The 21,829-nt window shown below is 45.0% G+C and overlaps 1 protein-coding gene across 1 annotated transcript in view; it reads right to left on the bottom strand.

The window, feature by feature from the left end:
- Positions 1 to 21,829, bottom strand: part of ST8SIA1 (ST8 alpha-N-acetyl-neuraminide alpha-2,8-sialyltransferase 1) — a 95,020-nt gene that overhangs the window by 61,308 nt on the left and 11,883 nt on the right. The window contains exon 2 of the mRNA XM_041398583.1: positions 8,166 to 8,310. Within this exon, the coding sequence (XP_041254517.1) occupies positions 8,166 to 8,310 (145 nt within the window). The remainder of the gene's footprint in view (positions 1 to 8,165; positions 8,311 to 21,829) is intronic.

The following is a 21,829-nucleotide window of genomic DNA, read 5'->3' as shown; positions in this document are numbered from 1 at the left end:
GCCCTTCCCCTCCATGTCACATCAGGTGATGAGGACTCTAAAGCAATAATGCCTGGCTACATTAAGTCCATTTCTGACCTGTGAGGCAGCAGAGCTCTCGTTACATGTACAGCTGGGCTTACACTCCCCTCTAAGCAAGAGGACAAAGGATTTCTTGACAGTCACTGTATAATCATCCTACAAGATGTTTAACTTTGCTACCCTTTCTTAATAGCTTCAGCAGTGGCAGAACCTTCCCTGACTTTGTCCAAGCCTGCAGACTCCACTAAGCCACACTTCCATCTGTGTCTAGGAATATGTGGGAGAAGGGGGGGCTGCACCTCTGCTACACAATAAAGACCTTCTGTTCTGAACACAACCTGCTATCCTGCTATATTCCAGTAAAATTTACATGAGCCATATCAAGAAATCAAATAACAGCACAAAAAAAAAAAAAAAAAAAAAAAAAAAAAAAAAAAAAAAAAAAAAAAAAAAAAAGAGGTATGTAGCACTCCATAAATTCATACTCATTATTCTGCCAGGTGGTAAGCTCTGGGTACAAAATGGACCAAAACCTGAACCTCAAATAAGCCAGTACAGGTATTAAGCCTATTTTAAGAAGTATCTTACCAAAAAAGCCAACTACTGCAGAGAGAAAATTAATGTAATGTGCTGACCACTGAATAATTCAAATATATAGTCACATATATAGTAGAACATCTTTAAACTGAACAAGATGATTTGTAATAACAAAATTCATAAATAAAATAAAGGCCAAGAGGTGGACAGCATATAAAGGATGGAGCTTTCTCTAGAAGCAAAGGTTGCACTGCACCTGTAGGTGGAAGTCTCAGTATATAACGAGTTCACTGCCAGAAAAAACCTCTGTATGGAGGAACAATCTCCTTTTAGTATATTACCAGGTATATACAACTACAATAAAACAAAGAAAACAAACCAAACTGTGCTGCCTTTGGGCAGACTAGAACACTTATTTCTATTTTACACCCCCAGCCAGGCAGCTCATGTGCCCTGAAGTCACTTAGAGCCATCACAAGTCTGGTGTCCCTGCAGCTTCCATCTGTGCCCACTTGCTTTAATTATTCTTTTGCTTGCAATACTTCCTGTTTGTAAAGCAGCAAGTTTGTGTCCTCATAAAGCAGATGAACATGGACAAAAAAGCCCATAAAATTCCCAGGGCCTCTCTGTCCCTCTTTGCTCGCACTTCCCACTTCCTCCTCGAGTTCAGCCTTTGCTCTGTGCTTGGCAATCCCGCAGCATAACATCTGCAGCTGTGACCATTGGGTACTGTGAAAATGACCCTCCAGGCAGAACATTTCAGTAGTGCAGCCAGCGAGCAGAGACAGGGGCTCCTGCATTACCCAGGACAGAGTGATGGATGCTCAGCCAGCCGGGGTTTGAAGCAGAGGCTGAGTCAGGGCAGCCCATCCTCTGCCTGCGGGCCAGACTGACACTGCAGCCAAACCCAGCCTTCCCCTTCTCTGTCACATGTGGAAAGGTCAGCCTCTATTTATGTGTTTGCACCGACTTGGCCTTGCATTACTGCAGATAAACCCACAAACACCAGGCTCACCCCAGGCAGCCTGGCTGCAGACGTTCAGCAAGCCAGGCTGACCAAAGCCCACACCAACAGGGGACAGAAAGCAGCTCCTGCTCCACTCAGCTCACCTCCACAAGGGCATGTTGCCTTCTTTCCTTTAATTACTTCAAACTAGACACGTTCCAGCTCGAGTTTTCCAGCACAAATTGGATTTTCACCATCAGGTACGTCTGCCCTTGTCTCCAGGGAGCAGTGTCACAAGCACTGACTCTTGCTCAGCTGAGCAGCCAGAGCAGAGGATGCTCTACTCCAGCTTTCCTGACACAACACACAAACTGGCCAAATTACACAGCTTCACCAGTCAGGATGGAGCCATTGTGAAGGTAGGGGCTTCTCTTAACTAAATATTAAGCCACATTTTTATTTGGAGCACCCTGATGCCAATGGCTAAAGATTATCCAGGGCTGAAGGTGATGCCTTAAGTTTTAGCTTTCATATTACCCAGAATCTCTTCTGCATTCTGAACTCCAGATCAAGTGTCAGCAGCTCTCCTCACAGCTCAGTCACACAGAACAATCCTTTTCCAGCCCCAGAACCAAGGACACTGCTGCAGCATCTGCCCAAAAAGTGTAAAACAACAGGGGATGGAGGAGAGGAAAGTGGGAGGGTGGGACTGCAGAACCTGGGGCTGGAATTGGACAATGAACCCAATGTGGAAATGGACCAAAACCTGTAAAATTGTGAGAACTCCTGACCCATCATCTATCTTGGGTGTAGCCCTGGCCAGGTTCTTGCACAGCCCAAGGTGCATCCTTTGAGGCCTTTTAATCAATCCCTGCTTTATTCTTTAACTCTGTCCAGCCTCTGTTCCAGGGAGCCTCTCAAGGCACCAAGGGAGGACTCCTGCTCCATAAGAGCACAGTTTGTCACATCTACAGACAGTATTGCATCTTCCAGCTTATGACAAGCACCGTATAATAATTGCTTGAATAATAAAATATACCAGTTGCTGTCCCAAAACACAATTTACACAAATACCTCTTCACCTTTTAGTATACAATGTTTTCCACATTTCCAACAACTAATGTTTATCACATTTTCATTTTGAGTCAATATATGTAGCCCCAATAAAGAACAGTTGGCATATTAATGTAGGCATAGGGAGCAGAAAAAAAATGAAGAGAAAAAGTGATCAAAAGGGAAAGCACCAAGAAATTTCCCCAAATCCTAACTAAAATACAACTCAGAGGCACACAAGGAGGTAGAAATTAAAGCTGCTTAAAAGAATGTCTGTAGACAATAATGTCCATATCCAAGGCACCAAGAAAAAGTACCACAAGTGACAGCCAATATTTCACTGTATTTCTCCAAGCAGTTCTTCATTACAGAGCATTACAGAGAACACTGCTAGCAAAACGTTAACAGGGCACATCCAAAATGAACAGCAGGGCGGTAATTCCTGCCTGCGGCCATCGGATCCCGGCCCACACTGCCAGGAGGCAGTCGGGTGGTTTCCCACTTGACACACAGCTGTTGGATCACCTGGGTCCCAAACCAGAGTGCTCGCCCTAAGAAGGGAGCGCTGTCCTCCCGGAGGGGCTGACTCTCCTCACGCAGCTCCAGAGCTCCATTCCAGCCCAGCAGCTCCCCCGGAGCCTCCTGCTGGAACCAAAGGGCCCTTCCCCTCCTCGGGATGGTTTTCCTGCTCTTCTCAGCATGCAAAAAGGGAAAAAGCCTGCAGACTCTACACCAAACTCCCTTTCCACACCTGATTTTTTCCCCTACAATCATTATTCTACTTGCTGCAGGTGACAAAATCTCTGGCTAAACAAAAGATGTTGTGAGCAACCAAAAGCCAAATAAGCTCCCAAAATTTAACAGGCACCCTGAATGAAAAGCACAACTCACACAGCACAATCAAGTAAGTCACTGTTACCCAACACACCATTCAGAAAATCCAGAAAACATCAGACAATGTCTCTATTTTCCATTTACAATTAGAGCAACTTTTTCCCTGCCTTTATATTAATGGTGGGAATTTAAACTTTAAACAAATATTTGTATTATATGTCTGATTTGGAAAATGTCATCTTTCTCCTGATCACAAAGTACTCAGAAACAGATGCCACATTTCCCAGGGTTTTTTTTTTTTGTGGCTGGAAGTTATTTCCTTTGGATTGCTCCAGCACCATTTGTGATGACTGTTCATGAGGAGCTCAGTGCAAGTAGCCACTCTTGTAACTGACAGCTTCTGCAAGTGAAACTTTACAAGGGATTTGAGCAGCTGAGGAACCATAATTTAGTAATTTAAAATAATTTACTGGTACCAAAAGTGTCTAACTGCTTAAGTGAAATACAATGAAACCAGAACATTTTTTCCAATTAATAATTTTATTTTGCCAGATTAAAAAGTTAAACTTCTGAAATGTCTTTTGAAACATATTCACTCCTCTACCCTCCAAAACAATGCACAGCAGAGTAAAAAGTTACATTTGATTTAACTGGGGTTTTTAACCTCTTGGGGGATGGAGAAAGCTGATGTCAGAGATTTACCTCAGTTATTCCTTGCTATAGGCTTTTGCCAACAAACACCAAAAATCAGATATTTGCACAGAAACCTCACTATTGGGGTGCACAGTTTTTTTCTCTCTAATGCTAAAGATAGTTTCAAAACCAAACTTGAGACTAAGGAGGACAAAGAGAGCACGGAGCGAAAAAATCATTTCAAAAAACCACTTGCAACCAGGGCTTGGTGCATTTGCTAACCCCAAAGATGCTGAGTGTTGGTTCACACATCTTTCACGGGGTTTTGAGTTACATCCAGCTGTTCCTGGGGTTACACCCTACTCCCAGAGCAGCTGAAATTGCTAACCCCAAAGATGCTGAGTGTTGATTCATCTTTCACGGGGTTTTGAGTTACATCCAGCTGTTCCTGGGGTTACACCCTACTCCCAGAGCAGCTGAAAGCCCCTGCAGCACCCCTGGAGCCTGGTCCCCCCATCCCAGCTGCTCCTGAGGTTACATCCTCCTCCCAGAGTGCTGAAAGCCCCTGCAGCACCCCTGGAGCCTGGTCCCTCCATCCCAGCTGTTCCTGGGGTTACACCCCACTCCCAGAGAGCTGAAGGCCCCTGCAGCAGCCCTGGAGCACCTCTGGAGCCTGGTCCCTCCATCCCACCCCCGGAGCCCGGGCCCATCGCGGCCCATGGTGAGGTTACACCCTGGTTCCCAGAGCAGCTGAAAGCCCCTGCAGGATCCCTGGAGCCTGGTCCCACCATCCCACCCCTGCAGCCCGGTCCCTCCATCCCACCCCCGGAGCCTGGTCCCACCGCAGCCCACGGTGAGGTTACACCCAGCCCGGTCCCTCCATCCCACCCCCGGAGCCCGGTCCCACCATCCCACGGTGAGTGCTGGCAGTGCAGCCCTGCGCGAGCCCGGCTGTGGGAAGGGTCCGTGTCTGTCTGTCTGTCTGTGCCACCAGGACGGCAGCCCGGGCTCTCGGCAGCGCCCAGCTCTGTCCTGCTCAATGCACAGAGCACACAAGGTCACTCCCCAGCCACCCCAGCGTCGGGGGCAGCCTGGCCTCTCCTGGCTCCGGCTCCTGGCCGGCTCCCCGGCAGGGGAGGGATGGGCACTCCGTGCCACGGCCCATTCCTGCTCCCAAACACAATTCTCAGCACCCGGGGCTAAAACCACACAGAGGGGCACAGGAGCTGCTTCCAGCACCTGCACTTAGTGCTTCTTGCAAAGCCCTGCCACGTCAAATGTTGTCCTCATAAACTGAAATGGAGCACTGAATGGCTGTTCCTACATAAAAGCTTTTCTCTTTTGCAAATTTCTCCCTTGGTGGTTAAAAACTTGAAAAAAGAAAAGTAGTAATATAATCACTCAAAGTCTGAGGAAAAAAGAGGCAGCAACAGAGCTGATAAAAAGAAACCCCAACAGCTGAAGTATTACATTAGAAAAAAAAAGTTAAAATGAAATGTTGTAACAGCACCAAAACCTTTCAACCTTTTCACTTCAAAGAAAAATTGAAAAACTAATGAAGTGATTCTAAATTTATATTTTCATGAAATAGCATTTCTAGTGGAAAAGCACTCTGTCAGAAAATGTTGACCCAGCTGTAAGAACTTTATCTACAGACTGCTGAGAAGAAAAATTCTTCTATTTTGTATTGCTCACATTCAGAAATAAGTGACACTTTACATGTTAACTTTTGATTTATTTTTCTATAACATGAAATACAGCGAGTTCCCTATTTAGTTTTGAGTTAAATTATCCTATAAGTTAGTCACTGGTTCAGGACTGAGAAATCTCCTGCAATCATCAAATTGCTCAAGCCCAGCAATGAGGATGGAGCCATTTTTATTTATTCCAGAGGAAATTATTTTTTGATTATATCAACATAGCTGTAACCCTTTACATTCTTGTTACATTCCCATGGCATTTCAGAGTATTAACAGTGTTTTGTGAATTATTTTAAGCTTCTGGATACTTTTGAAAGCAATCTTCAGGAAAATTGCTAGTGAGCAAGATAATAATAGACACCACTCTTCAAAGCAGGAGCCTGAAAAATTTAGGCAAGTACTTCTCTTGAAACATAGAGAAGCAGAAAAATGCATTTAAAAATTTACTACAAATAAATCCTCCTTGGCTTTTAAGCCTTTCAGGATTTAGTCTGATAAAGGCCTACAAAGTTCCTCTGGGCAAAATGCATGGGAATAATACGTCAGATTAGAGGCAGTGGTACTTGCAAGGAACTGAGCAGTAATGAGCAGCACTTGTCAGAAACAAGCTGCCCATCACTTCACCAAAGGGACAGCATTCCTGGGTGGAGCATTCTAGGGCTGGAACACAAGGAAAATTCCCCCTCTGCAGCCTGCTCCTCAGCCTGACGAGCCTCAGGACATGAAGTCCCAGCTGCCTAGCCCACGTTGTGCCCCAGGAGCCTCTCTCCAGGACTTCCCAGATTTTGACTCTTTATCTCTACTCATGAGCTTTGGGACAGGTCTCAGGGTCCTGTGGACCAGTGGAACTGCAAAGACCACGATTTCTCTCCAACCTCTGTGAGGGAGCCCATGCAGCAAGCTGCTTGGTTTTAATAAAAAAACCCCAAATCTGAAATCCCAAATCTGTCACAAACCGGTGCCCTCCTCTGCCAGCCCAGGTGGGGATTTCCTGAAGCCTTGGACAGAACACACACTCTGAGCACCTGCTGCCAGCACCTTGTGGTGCACAGCTCTGCCAAGGATCCTGCTTTTCTGCAGTGAACAGTGCAATAGAGCAGCAACAAATGCCAGTAACGATCACAAACAAAGCTCACAGCCGTGCTCTGCAGCACGTCACGCTCTCCACCAGTCCCCACAAGTCCAGTCCAGCTGGGACACCCTTCCTGGGCTGGAAACCCTGCCTGCCAGGCAGGTTTAGCAGCTGCTCTCTGCTGAGTAGGGCAGGCTGAGGGGGCACAGCTCCATCCCCCAGCCCATGGCAGCAGGGACAAGTGCCCGGATCCAGGACCTGGCACCCTGAGCAAGGCTCGGCTGGAACAGCTCCCCTGGATCGGTCAGCACAGACAGGGGCTGCTGCCACCTCCTCTGCCCCTCGCTCCTCCACCAAACCAAGTCATTCAGAGCAGTAACTCTGGTTTTGAATCTAAAAACTACTTTTAAAGTTTTAGGCGGTTTTTTGTAAGAACTCTGAGCAGTAACTCTGGTTTTGAATCTAAAAACTACTTTTAAAGTTTTAGGCGGTTTTTTGTTTCATTTGCAGGATGACGTTAACAAGTAAGAACTCCGCTACACATTCAACTGAAAGAGCAACAAATGAGAAGCCCTGTGTGAATGACTCAACACTGGGAGGCTGAATAAATCCCTATACCTTAAATCTGACAGGTTAAAGTAGCAGGGAAATCAATTAATACAGCCAGAAGTTCAGCTTTCTTTAAGTGTGTAGCTACATAAAATATTTGTGTTCAACATACAAAATTCAATATAAAAAACGCACTATTTAATATCAGTTCCTGTATTAATTAAAAATACAAGCAGCAGCCTAGATCAGAATTACAAATTGCCAGCTCTCAAAAACCCTGCACTTAACCCAAAGCACCTTTGACAGACATTAATAACCAACCCCTTCCAACACTCAAAATCACAGCAAGCATCAACAAAGTCAAGCTGCAGGCTCCTCTTGTTGGGCTCACATTGTTTGCCACCAATGAACTTCATGAACTTGGAGGTGGCTGGGGACACTTCCCACAAAGCTCTGTCCCCTCCTGGCTGCACAGGTCTGCACTGAAGCCACGGCAGGTGAGGATCAGGCTCACAGACTGCAACCCCTGACTGAAATGCAGAAATCACCCTCTTGAAACAGCCAGAACCAAACTCTTCAGAAATCAAGACAGGTGACCCAATTTCATCCCTTGTGTACGTTCCAAAAAGCAGCCAGGGAAGTATTAACATTCACATAACCAAAATTTTCAGACTGTGGAAGTAAAAAAGCAAGTGCTGTTTGGTATTGAGAAATGAAGATACAATTTCTTGATGACCCTTTAGCCTATTTATACTTATTTGAATCACGTTACCATTTAGCATTTTAATACTTAAAATGAAAATAAAACATGCTTACTAACCTGTGGGAAGAGAGAGTAAGTTGCATTGTCAATTGTGACAGAATATAAAAATTCCCCATCAAACCAGAGGTTCTTTCCCATGGGGGAATTCATCTTTGTCATAGCAAAGAGCTGCCCAGGGTCACAGCATTCTTCCAGCAGCTTCCTAGAGAAGGGAACAAAAGAGTAAGGGCGATTAATTGGAGCCTTGTCACACCTTTGTTAATCATCACCCCTTTGTTAATCATCACCCCTCCCATCGTGTTCCTGCTGCCCTCAGGTTCTCCCAAGCCACACTTCCCAGCCAGCAGATGAACCACAGCACTCTTTTATTTTGCTTGCTTACAGAAGAGCCAGAAAACCTCCTTTTATTTCAGAAAATCTTAGGAAAAAAATCTAAATTTTCATTCAGACTGACACACGAAAAAAAAACAAGATTGAGCAAAAGATACTGCATCCTATACAGCCCATTTTAACGGGTAAAGAACTGGTCTCCAACACATATAGAAATCAGATAAGCTCATTTGAAAACTCGATCCAAGGTACATAAATGTTCAGTACTAACATTATTTTATTTTATTATTATTATTATTTTTTAGGAGCAGGCCTCCTAACGCCCCACAGTTCCATAGCTGGGCACGGCAGCACTGGCACCTCTCTCCAGACACTGCATGTCCTTGTGCTGCATTCCCAGCAGGGTTAGAGCCTCCCAGCTGGAGGGCAGCCTGAGTCACCCAGTGGGATGGATATATATAGAGAGAGTGCCTGTACTCGTTAGTGTCCCTGCTGAAACTCCATATCCTCTCACTCCCTCGTGGCCCAAAAATACTCCTCAGCCTGAGTAGAAATTGGAGAGTTGGTGAGGTGGTTGAAGGTTATCCTGAAAATTTTGTACCACAGCACACTCAGCAATTAATATCCTAATCCACAGACTGATGGAAAGCTCTAAAGGTCCAGAATATCCTGTATTTCCAAAGCCTACGTGGCCCTAGGAAGGGTGACACCCACAGATCTATTTACAACACACATTGCAGAATTCCACCACTACAGTGCACTATTATGTGATCATACACATTCCCCATATATTCAAAAGGTAATCCCAAAGGGACTGGAACCATTTCCAGTGGCTGCACAGGAGCTGCAAGCAGAAAAACCTCAATTATTAGTGACGACTAAAACGCTTGGTATACCTGTTCTCTGCAAAAGAGGAGATTTTATTCAAAACCATAAAGTCACCCACAAAAATTGAAATTTAAGCATTTTTTAAAGCTTTAAAGCTACTTTTCATCTCTAAAAATTGGTATTTGAAAAGCCAAAATTTTCCCTGTCAAAAATTGATTTCACTATAAGTTCGTAATTCTCTGCAAATGCGTGAGTATTCTTTTTCAGACACACTTGAACTGCAGTAACAAGGAGCCCCCAGCAGCAGCTTCCCTCAGACAGCGGCAGCGTCCCCAAGGCTGGCGATCCTCCAGGCACAGGAGGACGAGCTGCCGCAGGTCCCCAGCCAGGTGTGGCTCCCCCGGAAGGCTGGCACAGGTGTTCCAAACACAAGATATTTTTCTGGCTTTCTGCAAACCAGTTTGCAGATTTTTGGAAAATTATTTCCCTCTCAAGTGGAAAGAAAATAATTCTGCATATTTTTCTATCCCCACAGCAACTCTTGCAAAAAAATGTAAGTTGGTCCAGGATCAGCTGGAGCCATTTGTTACAAAACTGTATAGCACAATTAAAATTTTCCAGTGAAATTCTGCAACTCACACCTCCTCTGGAAGTCTGGTCTGAGAAAAAAGCACAAAGAAACCCCCAAATAACTTAGTGGAAAATTATCCAGGGAATGTTTTATATTCATGATTTTTCTCTTAGCCAGAGCAGACTGAAGAGCTAAGCAGCAGCTCTTTGTACAAGTCCCACCCTATTTATTAGGTGAGATATACATCCCTACTCCTTCCCATCCCCTAAAACACTCCTTCCAATTCCCATTGAATGCTTCATTAATAAACCTACTCTGAAAAGCAGCAGGGGTCTCCTGGAAGGGCCACAAATAAGCATGTTTGTGGCCCTTCCAGGGGCCAAAAATATTCTTGAAATCGTTCAAGAATAAAGCTGTGTGTATGAACACAAAAATCTTGTGCACTCATGTGTGCTCTCCATCAGAAAAGAATAATTTATTAAAAGTCTCTTTCTGATCCAAATCCCAAAGTCACAAAGCAAGAAAAGCTTCACTGAAAAGCAGAATGGATTCAAACACAAAACTATAGCAGGCTACTTTGCAGGATCAGGGAGACTGAGCTGTTTGCTGAGCTTGATTAAGATGCACAGCATAAATGTTGTTACAGAATGTGCAGAACTGCAGCAGCTTTCAGTCAGCAATCCCAGCTCACTGCAAGCATTCCTCCACTCACAGGACATAAACAATGTGTTTTTGATTCAAAGTTCTCTCCAATTCAGAGAAGACCTGTAGGTGAGAGGACTTAACATTGGGATTGAAAAGGCACTGGGGGCCCTCAGACCCAGGAGCACTCAGGGGACAAATCCCTGCTTGTGAGAGAAGCAGGAGAAACATTCCTTGGGGAAATTTCACTTCAAGCCCCTCAGATTTCAGATGCAATTGGGCACCAGGCAGGTCATTAAGCAAAAGGCAGCCTCAGCACTGAGGTCTTAACCTGAATTCATTCACAAAACTTTCATAAAACTCCCAAACTACTTATTCTCCACCTTAAGCTAACAAACTTTGCAGTCTGATGTCAGCTTGCAGACAGTTAATGCTCAATGGCACCCCGGTGTGACTCATGTCCCAGTCAATAATGACACAGGAGCTATTTTAACATCCCAAATGCAGCAAATATAGTATCTAAAATTAAAAATGGACAACTCCACGGCATGGGCTGTCAGCCAGGAGGTCACAGCTCTTTAGCTGTCTCTTCTCTGTCTCCCCAGCATGGCACCATTTCTCCAGCTGCCTTGGATGCTGTCCTGCTGAGCCTGTAAGCACCCCCAGCACTGTGCAAGGCAGGGGGAGCAGAGCTCTTCCTCCCAGCTTTTCCCTTTGCAGTCCATGCAAGTGAGATGTACTGCATTCATGTGAGAGAGACCAGACTGGTGGGGAGCAGCAAGAGGAAGGCACCTTCACAAAGATTCCACAGGGAAGTGGTGCAGTCACCACGCCTGGAGGTGTTCAGAAAACAAGGATGGTCCAGAGCACATGGATGGGGAAAGGGCAGAAGAGACTTCAGCTTGATGCTGCTCCTGCAGGTCCCAGCAAGTGCCAGCAGTGCCCTCACTGAACACGGGCATTGATTCAACCATTGCACAAAAATGTCAACACGAGACTTAATATTTCATTACATTATGGCTTTAATGGAGCATTAAAATAATGACTGAGGCTCACATCCAAGCCTAAGATAAAAATAATTTGTGAACTGCTTTAGTCAGACTCTGCTCAGCTGCCTGGGTTCAGGTGGCATCATGCTAACCTTGATCTGGTGACTGCAAAGCAGAGCAGGATGTGACAGCACAGCCTGACACAAACCTTCCCTTTACATGCAGCTCCCCTCCACCTCAACTTCCCTTGGTTTGCTTTGGGATCAAATAAAAGCCCAGGGGAAAAAAAAGTATCTGTCTTTGGAGTTTTGGCTGGTGTCAAGACGACCATCAGGCCTTCACTCACAAGGAGGGTTTTGTGGAGCTGCTGGAATCCAGAGCACAGGATTCACTTGGGTTCACTGGGGAAGAGTTGCACAGATCCATTTCACTGCCATTTATTATTGCTTCCATCCACACACCCCCCAGCAGAGGCAGAAAGCCCTACCAAGGGCCTCATGCAGTCCTGTTTGCCAGCATGTGCATCCCCTGCTGGAAATACTTTGGGGATTAAAGCCAGCAGTGGCTCTGAAACACATCAGGCTTGACCACTTCTAACAGTCTCAAAATCTAATCCTGGAATTCTACCCATTATGTCTTGGGTGCAATGTTTCAACAAGGATAACACTTCCCCATGTTTTTGCAACAAGTTTTGGTGGCAGGGGAGAAACCAAAAATCACTGCTTAATAATGTCTTGGTGTATTGTCTTTAGAAACCCTGATCAGAGTGTGATTTTTTGGCACTTCGGGTGCTGATTTTAAAGGAGGGAGGAAAAATAATTTAAAGGATGCTGCTCAAATTTCAGCCTCCCCTCTGATGAGCAAAAAGGTTGGAGTTTCCTGAATTTCATGCTATGAACAAAGATCTTTACTCTTTCCATAATTCCTGTGGCTAGTCTCTCTTTTTTAAGACCCACCCCTAAATCTCTCATTCTAAATAAAGCCTGGAAATATTATTTCTAGGGTAGCTACCCCCTGCTAACTGCAGGCACAAACTAACCTCTCATTACTCACATATCCCACACCATCCAAGAACAGACCAAATTCTGGGCTCATGTCCCATCTCCCAGAGCAGGCAGCAGCCAATGCCTGCAGCTGGAAGAGCCCTCTCAAACACCACATAATGACCATTTTTCTGGGCATTTTGTTGCTCCAAGCTGGCAGTCTGGGAATTTTATGGCCCTACAGAATTCTACAAAGCCATTCAGTAACAGCAAAATCACTGGTTCTACTGCAGTCAGTGAGCTTGGAGCTGCAGCTGACGTTTGGCTCCTGAATACTCCGTGAAAACATTGCTGGGTTTGGTCACACACACTGAATTTCTCTTTCCTAGAATTCTCTTTTCCTAAAAAGCTCAGTCTAATCATTGCAACTGGGGATTAGCTTGAAGAATTCACTGAGACTCTGAGGTTCTCATGGTGCTTAAAGCACCTTACTGCTCCAGGCATACCACCCTACTCAAGAGTAAATTGAAAATTATCCTCAGCACAACTGTCAGGGAATGTGATCTTAAAACCTCCCTCCTAAGAAAGAGCAGCTGGACAAGTACCAAATGAATAAGAGAATGGCCAGTGCAAATGCTCTGGATATCCACAAAAGCATACCAAATTGGGATTTTGGGACAACAAGCACAGATAAAGCTCAAGCTAAAACTAAGAGCTTTGCCAAATACAGCATCTAAATCAAAACACATTGCTGTGCATAGGTTCACTTCTGAAAACACCCAGTTCCAAAGCTTGAACAATAGGTCTAAATGCAATGAAAAAGAAATATGAAAAGGGTGGACAGCACAGAGCAGAACAGAGATAATCTGATTTACTCCCCAGCCAAGGTCTCTGCAATATGGTTACATTTCACAAAGACTGAAGTTATGACAGTATTCCTCCTCACATTTATTATATTGTTTCTTGGTAAGCAGCCTTCAGCCTGTTTCACTGCCACCTGCAGCAGTTTCTGGTGTCTGGGCTTGACAAGGATCATGCAATATTTCCCCAACTTCCTCAAGAGAGGAAAGTTGTCAGAACAGAAAGGTTGCAGACAGTAAATCATGCCTGGCACTGCAACCTGCATGAAAGGAAAGAGGTTGCATTGCAGAGACCACAGAACAAGGACAAGTCACAAAAAAATCTTCATTTGCTTAGCAACAGAGCTGCTGTGACTTTTTAAACTAAGAAATTAAACTACAAATTAATGATAATTTGCTAAAAATTGCCAAATTAATAGTTGGGGAGGAAACTATGAAATCAAGAACTTGCACCTTTTTCAGCATCATCAGTATCTTTTTAGAATTTTTTCCCAGCTTTTTTGAGGCGCCCAAACGGGAAACAAAGTATTTTATTTAACTTGAGAATATCGTTTTCACTACCTACTTTGATTTATCCAGAGAATATTTGGGTTTTCATTACCTATTTTAAAATCACTGCTCTGGTGCCACCCACGCAGTAGAGTTCACAGTTCTGTTTCCCAGACTGCAAAAGAAATATAAAACTGTTTTTCCATCCTGTGGGATGATATGGTTACCCTAGCCTTGCTGCCTTGGCCTTGAAGAAACAAACCCTGCTGCCTTGCAGGAGGTAAAATCTGAGCTGTCAGTCACTGCACCTCATCTTCATCTCACTTACTTAAATATGGAGCAGCTTTGATCTGAAAAGCTACTGCAACTACCAAACTGTTCAATTCTTTTCAGACAAACACATTTTGATTTGTCTTGTCTAAAATTCCTATGCACAAAGCCTGCTTGCAAGCTTTGAAATACAAGTTATAAGGTATGAATTGTAGATTATAAATTCTAGGACTTGGTCGGATGAAGTTTTTCTAAGACTCCCATACCAGATGTATAAAAGAGCTGTATTATAAGGAAACCACCACAAATTGTGACTAGCAAAAGTGAAGATATCCACATTAGTCACGCAGTAAGATCTACTGGAATGCAGGATGTCTCTGAGCTGCCTGTATTGTTCCCAGCCACATCCAGGAGAGACAGCAGCAGGGATCCACCTGGGAGCTGCAGGGAGCAGCCACATTCCCTGGGGAATGAGGAGCCTGAGCTCAGGTGATGGTTTCTGGGTGGCAGACAAACCTCCCGCACGGCTGAAATGAGTGGCACTGCCCCTCTGCTCTGCCAGTGCCACCAGCAGCAGCTCCTAAACCAGCTGTGCCACAGCAGGCACAGGGCTCACCTCACCCACAGCCCTGGAAGTGCAGACTGAGGCTCTCCAAGCCCTCCCCGCAGACACCACACGCTTCAGGGTGGGCTTCATCCCCGACATCACCTTCCTCCTCTCTGCTGAGCACCAAGGGGCTGCCTCAGATAAACACCTCTACATCTGGCAGCTTCATCCTTTATTCCAGTCCACGAAGCCAGGCCAGCTGCTCCAGACCCTGGGAAGGCTTCTGCAGCACAGGTGAGCTCTGAGAAAGGGACTGCAGCACCCACGGAAGGATCCAGCCCCATCTGATGGTTTGTCACCTCTGCTCACACATCCCTCACAGAATGAGCTGCAACAGCTGCACCGACGGGAGATTTTGTCACAGAATTCAGAGGCAAAAGGAGCAGGGCAGGGGAGGAGATTAATTGCTACATGTGCTATCCTTCTTTTTTTAATCTTATAAACCTGGCAGGAGGAGAGCCATTTTCACAGATGTGAGGGGAAATGAATGAACAGCTGTCTTGCACAACAGCAGAACCATCAGCTGAGACACAAAGTTAACTGCATGAGGTGCTGCTGCAGGAGGGAAACCTCAGCTGTTCTCACCCCTTCCCTCCTTCCTTCCACAGAAATCGCTGCTTGCTTTGTGCCGCCACAAGCACAGAGAAGTATTTGGCCTCAACAAGGGCACAGGGTGGCTGTTTTCTTTCAGGAGAAGGAGATTCACTAAAAATTAATTGAGCAGCTCTAATCTTGCACTGTCTAAAGGGTTGATAGGTCCCACCTGGATCCGAGCAGTCAATTATCACACCACAGTGACTTCTCCACCTGCTTCTGCAACCCGCTTAAAAGCCCTGTAAGTAATGCTCCTTGCAAAAGTGCCCCTATGCTCCAATCCAAAGAAGCCCACAGGGTGCTTTTCACTAATTTGACCAGTTCAGTCACGCCCCTTGATAAAAAATGTGAACTAGACAGAAAGAAAACAAAAAGTTCCTTTGTTACGCAGATTTCCTAAAAGCTGAGACAACAGAAATGCAGAGGAAAGGAATCCTCTTGCACTTGTCACTTCAAGTGGTTTTTGATGCAAAAACTGGATGTGACCTGGCAGCCATTGCCTACACACATGACAGAGACAAGAATATGTAAAAATACCACAGGAAAAGGCATGAAAAACCAATGTATTTTCAAAGGTGCACGTCTGGAGAAAAGTTTTGTCATCTGGTGCATATGAAGGGGCACATCTGGAGAAAAGCTTTAACCCACCAAAGATGGATGAATAAATCTGAAGGAACAGACTGAAGGAAGGCCAGCTTTGAAGGGAAACTTGTTCCTCTCGTTTCTCAGAAGCTGCTTCCCACATCCCCCAACTCACAGTTGCTCAGGAGCTGGAAGGAGTTTTGCCTGGTTGGAAGCATCCAGCTGATGCCTAGCAGCCAGCAGGATGAGCTGATCAGCCAAACAAAATAGGAAACCCTGGGCTTGACCTGCCTTTTATCCATTTTTTTATTAAAGTGGTAGGAACTCACTACCCTTAAGACTTCTGTTATTCTGTTTAATTTGGATGAAATCTGCCAGTGAGAGAAATTGGTTAGTGAGTGGGTTCTGATTTGAGATTTCAGTTATATCACATTTCCTACTGACTGAAAAGACAAAAATAATGCATAAATGCCAATTAATGCCTTGCTTTAGCTTCCTTGAAGTGGACACTGACAGAACAGTGTGCTCTTTGTTGCTTCTGCACACCCAGAATGATGCACCAGTTAAGCTGTAATAGTCTGATTTTGGATGAAAGCCAGGATTTAATGCCTCACCAAGCACTGACACTGGACTGCACTCACAGCCCCAGCTCTGCAGCCTCCAACATCACTTCTGCCAGCAGCTGACCACCAGCTGGCCAGGGACCCAGAGATGTTTCTGAGCTGAGTTCACTGCTCCTTCTGAGTGCTGACAGATGGCTTCCAACAGATAAACAGGAACAGCAAAACTATCACAGATAAACACAGAGCTGTTTTTCCGAAACACACCTTGAACTTGCAGTTCCTCTGTTTGCAGGTAAAAGCTTAATTTTTGAAATTATGCTAACGTGTTTTAAACCTTGCCTGAGCGCTAGGTGCTGTGAAGTCAGCTTTACTGATGCAAACACTTTGCTAAAGGCACCAAGTAGATTAAAATAAAGGAAAGACATCTAAACTGGAACCTCTTTTTATCAGAAACTCCAATTCCAAGTTTTTTTAAGTCTCTTTTGGTGAAGTCCCAGAAAAAGTTACGTGGTAGTCATCTTGCACTCATATTGAACACCATCACAGCTGGATTATTTTGCCTCTTTACAGACTTACTGAAAGGAGGTAAGATCTCACCAGCTCTGGGCTGAAATGTGTCTGTTCTTACAAGGAGGATCAGCCTGAGATGCTTTCACAAATCACCTGCAGACACCTGTCCCAAGAACAAGAGGCCACATACCCTGTTTGTCTTCACACCTTTCTCTCCTGTAGGCCCAGTGAAACCCAAAAATCAAGTTTATTGATGATCACTGGGGACTCTGTTATGATGAAACAAAAGCAGAAGCAAATGCTGGATCACAGAATTTCTTTTTGCTACTCTCCTACTTCCATTCCCAGGGGCTGAGTGACAGCTGTGTGCTGTATTAATGGATTTGAGATGGTCAAAGCTCCATTCTGCACGCAGGAAAGGGATTTTTTTCTTTCTGAACATCTCAGTAGCAAACACTGCCTTACTCCTGCTAGCACATTAGCAAGGACGAAATGCTGGTGCAGAAGTAATCTTTTGCCATTTGGTCTCAACAGCCCTGCCAGCTTACCAACAACTCTGTAAAATGCCTCTTGTGATTACCCACAGCATTCTCAAACCTCCTCTGTTCAGTGCTCCCTATGGCAAAGAAACCCCAGGAGCCCCTAACAGGAGGTGGGGAAGAGCCCAGGAGATGTTTCCTCCCACATCTCCTCATTTCTGAGTCACTCCCCTGCTTCACTGGGCACCCAACCTGAGCCAAGCCCCTCTGTTCAGCCACAGCACATCCCCTGCTCACCACAAACATCCACCTGGATTCCAGGGGGCACAAAACACTGGGAATTCCCTGAGGTGGACTGAAGCAGTGGGGATCTAAGCACCCTTTGGCATATAAACCTGTCATCCACATTTCTGTTCCTTAACAAAGGACATGCTGAGGCTTATCATCTGAGTTATTCCAGACCTAAAAAGAGATGGCAGGACTTCCCCCAACCCACAAGAAAGAATGCTCCAGTGTAAGCAAGGAACATAAACCTGGCTTTCACTACAAATATTCACGTGGTGCTGAAAGCAGAGTTTCCAAAACTCACCCTTCCAAAGCACCCAGAAGTTCACAGGCACCACTACAATTTGTCAGGGCTCTGGAACAGTCCTTACATATCATACATTACATAATCCAAACAGCTCCAGCCATCAAGGTCATCACATATTTACAGTTTTCAACCCACTGCACGCTGCTTTGCCATTACCATTCAGCATTTGGCAGCACTGACTACAAACAGGGAGTTTCACAACACACCACAGTGTTCAGTGGTTCTGGGGTGGGGAGGTTTCCTGTGCAGGCACAGAGGCAGCAGCAGCAGAAAACAGAGCTGGCAGTGAAAAAGAAAGACAGGAAGCACATTTGAGTCTGTCCTAATCTAGCAGTTTGCTGTGAATAAATCAGAAATGCACAAACCCCATTGCCCAGAGCAATCAAACAGGGGATTTCCTAGGGGATAAACATGATTTTTTCCTAGGATAATTTCCTAGGAAATTCCTAGGGGATAAACATGATTTATGTACTAAGTTCTTATAGGCCTGAAGTCCTGGCAGAAAATGTAATTTATCCAACTTCCCCCTCTGCCCAATCCGGTGGCCTTTAACAAGCTAACACTCCACGTGAGATTAAAATTCCTAAAAGCCTGTCAAACTCAAACCACAGAGATCACTGCATGCTTTGACTCCCACCCATCTTGCCAAGGTGTTTTCTTTTCCATCCACCTCTCCTGCCTCTGCCAGACCTGTCCCCAGCTGCACCATCCCATCTGCCCTGCATCCCCAGGCATCAGAGACTGGGTCTGGGAAACCCTGGGCTTCCCAGTGCTCTGGGACAACTACAGGAAATGCTCCTGCTGAAATCATGTCTGGGGTTCCACCTTCCCCTCCTCTTTGTGAATTTCCCATCCTTTACATACTTCTTTATTCTGAGAGAACACAGTTACAGGATCCATTAGAGTAAAGGTAGTAAACAGGAGCTCTGTTGCTGTTCAGGGAGCTGCCAAGCATACTACAACAAAGCAAAACATGCCACCTTTAAATGCCTGCAAGAGTTATATATATTGCAACACTGTGAAATTCTAAATTAAAGCCAAGCCTGAAGAGTTTGACATATACAACCACACATATCACAGGAAACTATTTTGGGCTGAAGTACTGTAGAATTCCTAAGTTTAATTAGCTGCCATGCTCCAGATTTCACAGACTACCCGTAATCCAAAGAAATCTAAATATTAAAAATACTTGAACTAGGTTCTGAAAAGATCTGAGGGAGGAATTTATAAACCAGCTCTTTCCAACGAGACATAAAACTCACACCATGCAGTCTCTCAGGCTAGTGCTTTCACCCAGGAATCCACATCCACAACTCCCAAAGAATGAGGCACAGTGCTGGGGACAAACCTCCTGTAAAAGACTCTGGGAAATCCCTGGATCACAAACTCTGGGTCCCCTGAGAGTCACAGGAAGGGCAGCACAGAGCAATGTGAGCAGCCTGGGAGACTGCTGGGGTGTGTCAGGGCTCGTTTTTGGTACAGCTGTTGATGGGTCAGCTGGCACCACTACTCACCAAGGAGAAAGCCCTGCTTGGGGATATATAATCAATAAAGGCACTGGCCCATGAAACACTGCATTCAGGATCCTGGGGGGAGGTGGCAGATTCTCTATATTGATTGATCTCAAACTTGTCAGTTTTCACTGGAAGAAGCTTGTAATCCTTCAGGAACATTGTGGAAACTACAATGTGTTGGGAACAAGAACCCCACAGCCCCAGGAGATGGCACCCAGGACATGCTCCTTCTGACCCCTGCATCCCCAGCTTCTTGGGCACAGGGAACTGACTCAATCTGTGGTTTTCCTTCCTGCTGCCGAGTAAAAATAAAAAATGTGCCCTAACAGGAAGATAAATGTCAGTCTCCTGACCTGCATGAGAACACTCCCACATTCACACCTACAGGATGTGCACTGCACAGAAGTTAACCCAACATGCTTCTTTCTCTGATCCAGCCTCAGCTCCCAGGCCTGACACAGCTGATTTGAAAGCATCCCCCAGCTGGGCAGTCCAACTGCCACCTTCCCAGGTCTCAAATTCTTCTTGAAAATTCACCTTGCAGCTCAAGAACGCAGGACAAGTTACAGAGCTCTACTGAATCATGGCCAGCTGGTCTATGATACTCATTTCAAGAAACTCATGCAGTCAATTATTTGCAAAAAAAAAAAAAAAAGGATCAGTTCAAAAGCAACAACTGAACAATTTAGAGAGGAATAATTCAGTTTCCACAGCAATTAAACTGTTTACTACAGGGTTGAAGATGAGCTATTTAGTTTTCAACAGCATGGTGACATTTTGTTTTCTGGTACAATATCAAAATCTAAAAATCAACCAGATAACAAAGCAAATTAGTACAAAAAGGGTGTACGAGCCAAAGAAGAAACACATTTTTAAAGTGATTAAGCAGCAATATAAGAATAAGACAAATATATTTAAGAACTAACCATTCCAAGAACATCTGCACTTTCTTAATTAAGCATAATGAAGGAATTGATTATGTGAGCTCCAAGAACATGGAAGGTTGATGTAAGTAAAAACAGTAATTTGGAATGAGGTGTTGAACTAAGTTAGTGAAGGTTAAATGAAGTCTCAAAATGCTAAGAACCTGACACATTGATTTATTTGGGACATCATACTACTACTGCATTTATTGCATGACTTCCCTGCAGCATTTGGTGCTAAGCCTTGACAGAGATAGGAAACAAAACTAAAAGGACCTGATGTAGTAATTAATGCTGCTAAAGACATTTCTGTGTTTTTATGCACTGCAATAAAAACCCACTATCAGCTGATTTATGCTGCACACCTCTCACAAATCTCCAGCAGATCCCACATGGTTCCTAAGCCATTGGGAATTGGGCACATTCGGAGCAGGAGCAAAATTATGGAAGTGCAGCAGGAGAGAAGAACAGCAGCCAGCCCTAGAGCATCCCTGCTCTGCACTCTGCCTCTGCAGGGCCAGCTCGCCCTGGAGAGGGGCTGGCACTGCACAGCAGCCCTGCAGCACTCCCTGCCTGTCCCCACACATCCCTCACCTCCCCAGAGCTGCTCAAAGCTCAGAACCAGAACTGGCCAAGTGCACACAGCCAAGGAGCTCTGCAGTAGCTGAACATCCCCAGAGAGTGAAGCTTGGAGCTTTCTGAATGCACATTATGTGTGCATCCATTTAATGCCAGCAGCGTGCATGATCCTACTGGAACAGACAGTGAGGAGTCACCTCATCAGAAATGCATCCAGACAGAACAAAGCATGCCTTTGTTCTGAAATCTCACCCCAAAACCATAGTAACCAGCCCCGTTTTGGGATGCTGCAATTCATCATCCCTCAGCCTGAGCTGCTGGTGCCCCAAAGGACAAGCTAACCCTCAGCAAACAAGGCTCACTAGATGCCAACCCTGTGGACTGTCTAGTTGGCAAAATGCAATCAGAGAATGCAAAAAAAAAAAACAAAAAACAGAGCAACAAATGTTGTTTTCCTGTCTTTTTGCTAACCATATGGACATTTTCCCTACCACAGCTCTTAAGTAGGACAGGTACCAGAGATAGCTGCAGTGAGTGGGCTGTACTCCACATATTTCATCACTCCACTTCCAAATCTCACCACTTCAGCAGTCATCCCTAGAGCAAAATGATTCTCCTCTCTTGTGGCATGAAAATGCCCTCTATTATGGTTTCATAGCTCTCTTATACCTCCGGCCATTGAAACTGGACCCTCAATTTACTCAAGTGATCCGCTTCCATCTGACACTGGAGCTTCTTCACTGAAATTATAATTTACCTCATGCTGTTTTAATTAATTGTTACTTCCTTGGGTAATCTTGCTTAACCAACAGAACA

The sequence above is a fragment of the Onychostruthus taczanowskii genome, unplaced genomic scaffold (genome assembly GCF_017590055.1).
Source record: "Onychostruthus taczanowskii isolate IOZ18803 unplaced genomic scaffold, ASM1759005v1 scaffold15, whole genome shotgun sequence".
NCBI classification, from domain to species: Eukaryota; Metazoa; Chordata; class Aves; order Passeriformes; family Passeridae; genus Onychostruthus; species Onychostruthus taczanowskii.
Note: the sequence above shows the minus strand (reverse complement) of the source record. Positions and strands in the feature narration are given on the sequence as shown.